This window comes from Nicotiana tabacum, chromosome 17 (genome assembly GCF_000715075.1).
Source record: "Nicotiana tabacum cultivar K326 chromosome 17, ASM71507v2, whole genome shotgun sequence".
NCBI lineage: Eukaryota > Viridiplantae > Streptophyta > Magnoliopsida > Solanales > Solanaceae > Nicotiana > Nicotiana tabacum.
The window spans coordinates 139,436,122-139,447,020 of record NC_134096.1 but is presented as its reverse complement, the minus strand read 5'-3'; the positions used below and the strand labels follow the sequence as shown (position 1 = coordinate 139,447,020).

The following is a 10,899-nucleotide window of genomic DNA, read 5'->3' as shown; positions in this document are numbered from 1 at the left end:
TACAAAAGCTGACTAGTCACATAGTGTGAGTTGCCTCACCTCGTAAGCGCGTGGGGCAACTTTTTTTTTTTTTTTTTGTGCAAAATTCCTTCTAATTACTATTGGCCCATATTTAATCCCTCAACTTCCTTCCCCATTATTTCATCTTCATTATTTCCTTCCCATTTACTGTTGTCCCATCGTCATTCTCAAAGTTCCAAAGCTTTCATCAGTCGATTTCATACCTTGCCATCCAGAAAGCTTCAAACTTTTACAATTTTGTTGTTCGTTTATTTATTCTGATTAATTTTTTTGTGGGTTTATTTCATAGGACTGCTACGTAGTAAATTGCAGAAGAATGAACTTTTTAAGCTTCTGATTGACAGGCCTCAAACAATAACAAACACAAAAGCTTCAGATTGTTAAAAAGGTCTCAAACACTAGATGCCAAAGTTTCATTCTTTACACAAAACCAACTCTTGCAAGAATTGAATAAAGTTCAAATAAAGCACAAATCAGCTGTCAAACAACATAATACTTCAGCTATCAGATGCCAAAGTTTCATTCTTTACACAAAAACCAACTTTTTCAAAATACACAACTTAAGTTTGCAACTTTCAGAAGTAACAAAACTGCCAAAAGCCAACAACAATCAAAACTACTATATTGCGATTATGAATTTGGGAAGGAGCTTAAGGTACCATTAGTCGGGTAGGGATTTGTGACAGAGAGAAAATAATAAGCGGCTTTAATTTTACCCAAATATGATCGGGTTCGGGTATTTTAGTATTGACCCGTTTGACATGAATGAAAAAAATAAGTGGCAACATTTAATACACCTCAGATTTGTGTATAAACACACGCTATATTGTTTGCACTGGTTTCATCTTTTGTGTTAAGGTAAAACATAAGAAATAGGGTTGGAGGGCCAAAATGGAATAAAGTTGAGATAGAGTGCCAAAATGAAAAATGGTGCCAAGTTGAATGTGCTATTTGGCATATAGCTACTTAAAAATTAAGATAAGTGACATATCATAACATGTTACCATACATAGATAATATAAAATTATTTACATTACATATAAAGTTAAATCCCGAGTTTAACTCTTTTACGGTGCATAATGCATCTATGATAAATCCATATTAACCACCTTTAAGATATGCTAGGTAAGTTAATATGCGTTGGTAAATATTGCTCAGTTTTGGGCTTCACGCTTTCCTTGTTTACCATCTTCTTTTAACCGCCATCCTGTCAACAGTTCGGAGTCGTAAAATCTCAGCAAAGCTAACAACTACTTGCAGTAGTTATTCACACGTATTTCATCACAACGTGCCACGCGCCCATGCTCCTCCCCCATACCAATCTTCTACATACTCTCACTTTCCTAAATCCTACACTTCGTATATCCTTTCCTCTCTCTTTCCATTTCTATATTTAGTATGTCTCTCTAAAGTACAGTAATCACTGGTGCATAAACAAACAAAAAATGGCGGAAAATTCATCTACAGAAGGATTCATGTGTTTACATGGAGATTTGGAGCTTCACATCGTTCAAGCGCGTCATTTACCTAACATGGACTTAACTTCCGACCGTCTTCGCCGTTGTTTCACCGCCTGTGATGTCTGCCGGAAACCTCCGACTGAGTCCACCGCCGACGACGACGGAGAAAGTGGCGTTCCCAATGTGAAAAAAAACCCCGACCAAAAAATCCATCACCGGAGAATAATCACTAGCGACCCTTACGTCACTGTGTCGGCACCTCACACTGCTCTCGCCCGTACACGTGTCGTAACCAACTCCCAAAACCCTGTTTTTGATGAACATTTTCATATCCCCTTAGCACACCCTATCGACTGCTTAGAATTTCGCGTTAAAGACGATGACGTTTTCGGTGCTCAAGTTATAGGTAAGGTTAGAATTCCGGCCGAAAAAATCGCCGCCGGTGAGATTATTGCCGGCTGGTTTCCCGTTATTGGCGCTTCAGGGAAACCTCCAAAACCTAACACGGCTCTTCGGCTATGGATGAAATTCGTTCCATATGATACAAACCCATTGTACAAGCAAGGTATTGCTTCAGATCCTCAACATTTAGGTGTGAGGAATACGTATTTTCCGTTGAGGAAAGGGAGCTCAGTGAAGCTGTACCAAGATGCTCATATGAGCAACAGTTTTAAGCTACCGGAAGTTGAGTTGGAAAATAATGGAGTTTATCAACACAATAGATGTTGGGAAGATATATGCTATGCAATTTCAGAGGCTCATCACTTGATTTACATAGTTGGGTGGTCTGTTTTTCACAAGATTAAGTTGATTCGAGAGCCCACTAGGCCATTGCCGCGTGGCGGTGACTTGACACTTGGTGAATTGCTTAAATATAAGTCCCAAGAAGGGGTGCGCGTTCTGTTATTAGTTTGGGATGATAAAACTTCCCATGATAAGTTCTTAATTAACACGGTATGCATCTTTTGAACTGTTACTTTTAGGATATTTTCTTGGCTGCTGTTTTAAGTATTTGTTTTGATAGTGGTAAGATAAGAATATTGTCTTAGTCTTGCTTGTTGCTACTATTATTTTAATGGTGTGCTCAGTGTATATTATAATGATGAATTGTCATTTCTTCCAAGCTTTCGAATGAGTGCAACATTAGTTGTAGTTCTTGTTTGTCAATCTCACAATAGTTTGAGATGGGGCTTGATGCAGGCGGGAGTAATGGGAACTCACGATGAGGAGACCAAGAAGTTCTTTAAGCATTCCTCTGTGATCTGTGTTTTGTCGCCACGTTACGCTAGCAGTAAGCTTAGCATTATCAAGCAACAGGTTAACTTTCATAACCACTTGCTCATTTGTTAGATTTAATGTACCCTGACATCGTTTGATTGCTGACTTCTCAAGTACCTGTGAAGTTATTGCCTCTTAAACCATTTCATTTCAATAGTTTGCATTCAGAATCAGGCATTCGATATGACGGAGAGTGTTCTTTTTGATGAATTGATAGAAAATATTCTTGTAAGTTTGTGGAAGAAGATAGGGATCAAGGAAGAGCTGAAATGGTTCAGCAGAACAGCATAATAGATGAATGTTTGCCTTGTGTTGCTTGACACAATATTGTCCTGAATGAGTGGACTAAAGAAATATAGTTCTTCTAAAGCAGCAGAACTTGAGGTTTTGATAGGCTGTGTGAAGCTAAATTTTGTTTGGATTGCATAAATGTTCTCTTCTGAGAGGCCCTTCAATGTTTTACAACAACAACAACAAAAAACCCAATATGTTCCCACCAGGTGGGGTCTGGGAGGGTAGTCTGTACGCAGACCTTACCACTACCTAAAAGGTAGAGAGGCTGTTTCCAATAGACCCTCGGATCAGGAAGGGTAATAAGAAGAAGTGGATAGCAAGAAAGGAAGAAAGGGAGAAGAGAAAAGAAAAAGGAAGATATAAAGGATAAGTAGTACCAAATACTAGCAACAAGAGATACAATACCTGAGGCGAACAAAACTACATAACGTAATAAAAATCTAAGAATATGAAGGGACAAGCGTGTTACTAAGACTATCGGTGAGCAACTAAAAACTACCCACTAACCTTCTACCTTAATCCTCGACCTTCACACCCTCCTATCAAGGGTCATGTCCTCAGTAAGCTGAAGCAGCGCCATGTCCTGTCTAATTACCTCTCCCCAGTACTTCCTAGGCCTACCTCGACCTCTTCTCAAACTCGCCATGGCCAATCTCTCACACCTCCTAACAGGGGCATCAATGCTTTCTTCTCTTAACATGTCCGAACCATCTCAGCCTCGACTCCTGCATCTTGTCCTCCACGGAGGCTACTCCCACTCTGTCCCGGATAACTTCATTCTTAATCTTATCTCTCCTGGTACGTCCACACATCCATCTCAACATCCTCATCTCTGCTACTTTCATTTTCTGGACGTGGGTGTTCTTGACTGGCCAACACTCAGCTCCATACAGCATAACCGGTCGAACCACCACTCTATAAAACTTGCCCTTAAGTCTTAGCGACATGTTCTTATCACATAAAACACCGGAAGCGAGCCTCCACTTCATCCATCCCGCTCCGATGCGATGTGCGACATCTTCGTCAATCTCCCCGTTACCTTGGATAATAGACCCGAGATACTTAAAACTCGCTCTCTTGGGGATAACTTGAGCATCAAGCTTTACCTCTACGTCTACTTCATGGGTCCCGTCACTGAATTTGCACTCCAAGTATTCTGTCTTGGTTCTACTCAGTTTGAAACCTTTAGACTCCAAGGTCTGTCTCCAAACCTCCAACCTCGCGTTAACTCCGCTTCGCGTCTCGTCAATCAACACTATACTTTTTGCACTCCAAGGCCCTTCAATGTTTTAATGAATTAAAATCAATTAAACTCATGTAGCTTTTGGATCCATTATTTCCCATATGCGGATATTCCAATGAAATGATTTTGTGACCTGAACATTCTACTATTGCTTCCAGGTAGTGGGAACCATGTTTACGCACCATCAGAAGTGCGTACTGGTAGATACACAGGCTTCCGGTAATAATAGAAAAGTTACAGCATTCTTAGGAGGGCTTGATCTCTGCGATGGTCGATATGATACACCCGAACATCGCCTATTCCGTGATCTTGACACTGTATTTAAAGATGATTTTCATCAGCCTACATTTCCTGTGAGTAGTATTTGTTCCCATTTTTTCCTTGAATAATTCTTGTATGTGTCATATGCACTCTGTGATTATTCTTTACTCTATATAGTTGATAATTTCGCAGAACTTTGAAGTTGGTTAGGGATCATCACTCAGTCTGTAGATTCATAAAAAAATTGTCTTCTGCAAATGAACTCCGAACTCCCCTGTGGCCGGAAAAATAACAGACGAAGCTTTACTTAGATAGGTCTTTGATTGGTATTTTTTTTTCTTTCAGTTCAGGTGTTGAATCATTTGATTTGGAAAATTTTTGGACGGAGAAAGACTATAGGGCTAAGAGAAGCTCTCCTGTCAAGCCTTTGATTCGACTTTTGGCAATGCCATTTTGAAAGAAAGGGAACCTGTAAAATCTTCTTACAACCTTGTTTCTAAGAATTTAATGAATTCTACTGAGCTTTTACTTGAAGAGTTTGGAAAAACAGTGATTGCATTCAGCAGACATTGAAATGGACTTGTGGAATACTGCTTATAGAAATTGGTTGGTTGTGGTAAATGGCTAGTGTACTTGACATTGGTGGACGTTGTGGGCACTAACAGCAGATTTTTTTTTACTTAGAAAAAAAATAACAGCAGATTTATTATTGTGACCACGTCATCTGGAAAAAGGAGTTTTACGTTTATGTAAAGTATCTAAAATTCTTCTTCCGAACTAAAAAGTGTGAGCCATCTGTTAGTACTTAGGGAAACAATTTGTTGCTGGATATTTAGGAGCTATTATCACTCACGTGATTTGAATTGTAACGAGCAAAAGGCAGATCTATAGTTCACAGTGTTTCAGGCTCTAAAGCATATTGTAATTAGTTGGGGCTGAAAGCATATGGTTCTCCACTTACATAATTGCTGGGAATACCTTGTTCAGGAGGTTTATTAGCCGTTTAATAATGAAAGCTAAAATCTAGACTGTAACTTATGTCCCTGGATTTGAATATTAAAATTTCAAACATAAATATATATCTTGACATCCATAGTTGCCGTAGCTATTTTTCAGGAGTTTTATGAGCTGTTTGATAATGAAAAATTAAATCTGAAGACTGAAATTTACGTGCCTGCATTTTGAATATTCAAATATCAGATTGCTACTTTCTTCTTTCATTTTTGATTATTATGATTTATCTTAGATGCCTTTTTTTGTTGATAATTCGAAACATATTTGTTTATTGAGACTGTATTGATCATGTGCTCGTCATTAGCCTTAATTTAAATGAGTCTATTTCATCTCCAATACTCAATCTTTAATATGTAAATCTGCTAGCAAGGGAATTATTGAAAATAATTTTTCATAAACCATGAAATAAGAAATTTGCTAGCTCATTATCGATATGTTGGCAATTGATTTGCTGTACTTCAGTGTTATTTGACATAAAATATCTAGTATTTAATAGATATTAAGTAATGTTCTTTTAACACTAACAAGCACGTCTACCGTTTTTTAGTATGTTCAAGTTGAATAGGATTGTCTAAAAGTCGCTAAGTAACCTCAGGGCCATCAACTTCGGTCTCAACTGAACCAAGTTGAAACCCAAGCTCGTTACATGATTATTTCAGCACTTTGCATATTTACATGTGTCTTTTTCAGTGACACATTTCTTTCTTGTCATTTGTTCTTTTCTACATGGCTCTCAAAGTTGATTGTTCTTTTTTCTGTTTTGATATTTCTTTTTTGTTTTTGGTTGCATGAATTAGCCAGGGACCAAGGCTCCGAGGCAACCATGGCATGATTTGCATTGCAGAATTGATGGACCTGCTGTATATGATGTGCTTATAAACTTTGCTCAGCGATGGAGGAAAGCAACAAAATGGAGGGAATTCAAGTTGTTTAAGAAAACAATGTCCCGTTGGCATGATGATGCTATGATAAAAATTGAGCGTATCTCATGGATTCTCAGCCCTGCTTTTGCTGTTTTTAGGGAGGGTACTGAAATTCCAGGGGATGATCCCAAACTACATGTATATGGTGAAGATCACTCAGAAAATTGGCATGTACAGGTAGATACTTCTGTTCTTTGTACTCTGAATATCTTTCATGAATATGTTACATCCCTTTTGACTCTCATCGTCATTCTTATATTGCAGATCTTCCGCTCCATCGATTCTGGTTCAGTGCAGGGTTTTCCCAAGAGAATTGATGTCGCGCAGGCACAGGCAAGGAAATCATAGCCTTTTATCCTTTTTCCAAACTTTTGCTAAAGTAGCTGTAATGTGTAAGGAACTCTAGACAGAAAAACTTGTCTTACTTCCCATCGCAGTTCACATTTTCTTTGGCGTTATATCTTTTGCAGAATCTTGTCTGCTCAAAAAATCTGATAGTAGATAAAAGCATTGAAGCCGCATATATTCAGGCGATAAGATCTGCTCAGCATTTCGTATATATTGAAAATCAGTATTTTCTTGGATCGTCATACGCTTGGGGATCATACAAAGATGCAGGTCAAATTTTAATTTTCTTGCTATTGCTGAATTGCAATATGCAAGACTCCACTCTTTAACACCATATGAATGTTGGCTTGGCTTTATATTCTTGTCCACATGAAAAGTTGATGAACTGTTGCAACTTAATGCATTGAAACTCACTTGATAGTACCGTCAGAATCTAGTTTAGCACAAAAAGTTATTGTCTAAATGACCATCTTGCCACTTGGAATGCATCCTTATTTGTAAATATAAGGGAGTTGCTTGGAACTTGTAGGATTCCAAATTATATAGCTTCCTTGAAAAAATTTTGGTTTTGAGGTTGTGCAATCTCCTAAAGAAAAATAATGTAGCTTCCACATAGTTTTCCTAATAGGAGTATTTCTTTTTGAGATTTTCTCATTTCTGCACATTCTTGGAGTTGTTACATTGCTTCCTGATTTCATTTGTTGTCCACTTGATCAGGAGCTGATCATCTGATACCAATGGAATTGGCACTTAAAATCACTAGTAAAATTAGAGCCGGGGAACGGTTTTGTGTATATGTTGTCATGCCCATGTGGCCCGAAGGCGATCCTAAGTCAATCACTATGCAGGAAATTCTCTTCTGGCAGGTAATTTTTTCATGCAACTTTTTGATTTTGTCTGTTGGATTTTATAAAGGAAAGTAGATAGTTTTAAGTAGGCAATGATTAGGTGATACTGGCCTCAATTATGCAACCACATCAAGGATACTTTCAGAATAGGGATGCCAGCTGTCTAGAAGGGTTAATCCATCCAAAAATCAGAATGTATAGTTATAGGGTGTGCATTAGCATAAATAGTAGCTACATTTTTCTAATATCTATGATCATGCCTATCCAAAAAAAGAAATTCCTTTGTTTTAGTGTTTGAAAGAGCAGATATTCTTATCTTTTAGGATAGTATATTTCTTTCCTTAGACATGGAGGGACAATTGAGGAAAATGACATCGAGAAAGGATGTTCATGGCATTATGGTATGTCTGAGGACCTGACAGAATGAGTGAGGGAAGAATTTGATAAAGGATGTGCGACTTTCCATGACATGTTTTCTTCACGCCTCCCATTGTCAGTGATTTCGAAGGAACTCGTGATCTGGAAAAAGTGTACAAGAACAGAAAGAAACAAACTTTTTAAGATTTTTGTTTGCTTTCAACAGAGCCAGACAGTACAGATGATGTATCAAGTTATTGCAACAGAGCTCAAGTCGATGCAGCTCTTGGACTCACATCCTCTAGACTATTTAAATTTCTACTGCCTTGGTAACCGTGAAGAGATTCCAAGCTCTATCTCTCAATCTTCTGGTAATGGTGATAAGGTAATGTCTTAAGGAATTTTCTTCTTTACATTATATTGTAATGTACAGACACAAAATACACATGAGAGCAACTGAACTAAAGGCTGCCTTTAACATTGATGAATATGGGTTCTAGAGTCTTAAAAAATAGCTATTTGACTTTCTGACATTTTTGAATCTATCGTTTGAACTTTTATGGGTATCAAATTTCCTAAACTTTGTTTCTTTCACGTTTCCTCGAAATCTATCTTGGTCTGTCATGCGCTTAAACCAAATTCATCAATTATCATATCCATTTCACACTTTCTATAGGTTTTGATGTTCCATCCTGAAAATCTATTTTTGTGTCGCTAAACAGTATAAATTAACATGCTTAAGATTCTAGCTAGACCTGGTTCTTGTGAACTTTTCACCCGATGTATCTATATGCATACTACTTTATTAGTAGTACTAGAATAAAAAATCCAGCATTATTATGCATTCCTCCTGATTGTTGAATTACGGCATTATGCTACATAATGTCTTGCATTATAGGAAGATCTTTCCGAATGGACTCAAATGCCTTGCATCTGTGTATTCCAGACATAATTTTATACTCATCGGTAAATAATTTATTTAATAGCTTTGATTACAATAGTTGTAGCATGCTCTATTATGGATTACTAGACCATTTATGAGCGAGTAAAACTGACTGATAATAGAGCATGCTACAACTATTGTAATCAAAGCTATTAAATAAATTATTTACCGATGAGTATAAAATTATGTCTGGAATACATAATTTTCAGTATTCACGAATAGAATAGAATACTATTTCAGTATTCACGAATAGAATAGAGTTGCTTTAGACACAGACCGCAAAGGCGCAAACCCGAACCTAATAACTGTACCCATGAAGAAATGCCGGTAACCAAAGCCTTACTCTGACTATGCCGTGAGGCTGACTGAATCCAATCATAAACCCGGTAACGAAACGAATTTCACTTTCATCAAGTCGGTAAAGTAGGCATATGAATCATTTTGACTTGAGACTCTCGTTTCAGTGTAGGAAACTTATCGAAGTGCCATATGTTGTGGTAATCGTGTGCCCTGGTGAATTCAAAGTACTCTATTTTTAGAAAAGATAATAAAAAGAACTTTCAAAAATAAAATCAATTGTATTATTCAGATTCAAAATGCTACTTGAAAACTGGTATCTTAAACTTAGCTCTGTATCCATGTGTTGTGGTCTTTTGATGCTTGTTTCTATTTCCTTGAATGTGTGAAATGCTTTTCACTTTTTATGTTTGCTTGTTTTCGTTTTATTTTGCTCATCTGGATCTTATCAAGCTTGATAAATCTTTTGAGAAGTTATCTTAACTTTGACATGCAACCAGGTCTCAGACTCATATAAGTTTCAGCGATTCATGATATATGTTCATGCCAAAGGAATGATAGTTGACGATGAATATGTTATCGTGGGCTCTGCCAACATAAATCAACGTTCTTTAGCTGGGTCAAAGGACACAGAGATTGCTATGGGTTCCTACCAGCCTCATCACACTTGGGCTGGAAATCAAAGGCATCCACGGGGACAGGTTAAAAAGAAAAGCATTACTTTGTTTCCTAAAATTAATCTCGATTTTTTTGACCAGAGCAGAATCAGCTAATTTATGTACTCATCTTTTCTTGATCTCCAGATTTATGGATACAGAATGTCCCTGTGGGCAGAGCACCTTGGAAGGATAGAAGAATGTTTTGAGGAACCAGAGGCGTTAACATGTGTGAGGAGGGTAAATGAGGTTGCTGAAGATAACTGGAAGAGATTCGCAGCTGAAAGTTTTACTCCATTGCAAGGACATCTACTGAAGTATCCCATGCAAGTGGATGCGGATGGGAAAGTAGGTCCATTGCCTGGATATGAATGTTTCCCAGATGTTGGGGGTAAAATACTGGGGAATCATGCCCCTACTATCCCAGATGTTTTGACAACATAATCTCAAGAATTAACATGATTGTGAGTCTCTTGGCACTGTAAAGATATATAGTTGCGAGATGTTAGATTGTTATTGTTTGTACATTTTTCTATGTTGTACAATACAGGTTGGAAAACCGGTGGAAATGATTTGATGCGTGTGAAATATTTCTGGATATTTGATTGTTGATTTGTATTTGTGCTGAATTGAATAAAAGAGTAGCTGCAGTCTTTGATGTAATATCTGTGGATCTGATGGAACAATTAGTCTAGTCGAATGGGAGGGAATCTGTGGATTTACTCCCCCCCTCCCCCAGTGTCTACTCCTGTTCAACAAGAACTGATAAGCGATCAACCGGAGATCACCTAGGCGATCATAAATAATACATGGACGATTTTTAAATAACGCATAAGCAATTTGTGATTTTAACAGGATCTCTTATTTTTTCCTTTTACTGGAAATTGTTGCTCTGATTGTTACTATCTGATGCTACCTTTTCTCCTCTTTTGTCTTTTGTCTCCCTCGTCTTTCTT

At 37.6% G+C, this 10,899-nt stretch overlaps 1 protein-coding gene across 4 annotated transcripts; it reads left to right on the top strand.

Moving 5' to 3' along the window:
* The first annotated feature begins 1,129 nt into the window (after positions 1–1,129).
* On the top strand, positions 1,130–10,606 carry LOC107780633 (phospholipase D delta). Of its 4 annotated transcripts, XM_016601192.2 has the most exons (10): positions 1,134–2,435; positions 2,682–2,798; positions 4,455–4,649; positions 6,369–6,671; positions 6,759–6,827; positions 6,965–7,112; positions 7,560–7,708; positions 8,274–8,432; positions 9,788–9,988; positions 10,091–10,606. In XM_016601192.2, exons 1-10 carry the CDS (start codon positions 1,467–1,469, stop codon positions 10,385–10,387), a joined length of 2,607 nt encoding a protein of 868 aa, XP_016456678.2. In that variant the 5' UTR covers positions 1,134–1,466; the 3' UTR covers positions 10,388–10,606. The 4 variants fall into 4 exon arrangements, with proteins under 4 accessions (XP_075091297.1, XP_075091298.1, XP_016456679.2 ...); XM_075235196.1 differs by lacking the exon at positions 2,682–2,798 and having other exon boundaries at positions 1,130–2,435; XM_016601193.2 differs by lacking the exon at positions 4,455–4,649 and having other exon boundaries at positions 1,132–2,435.
* Positions 10,607–10,899: the final 293 nt, after the last annotated feature.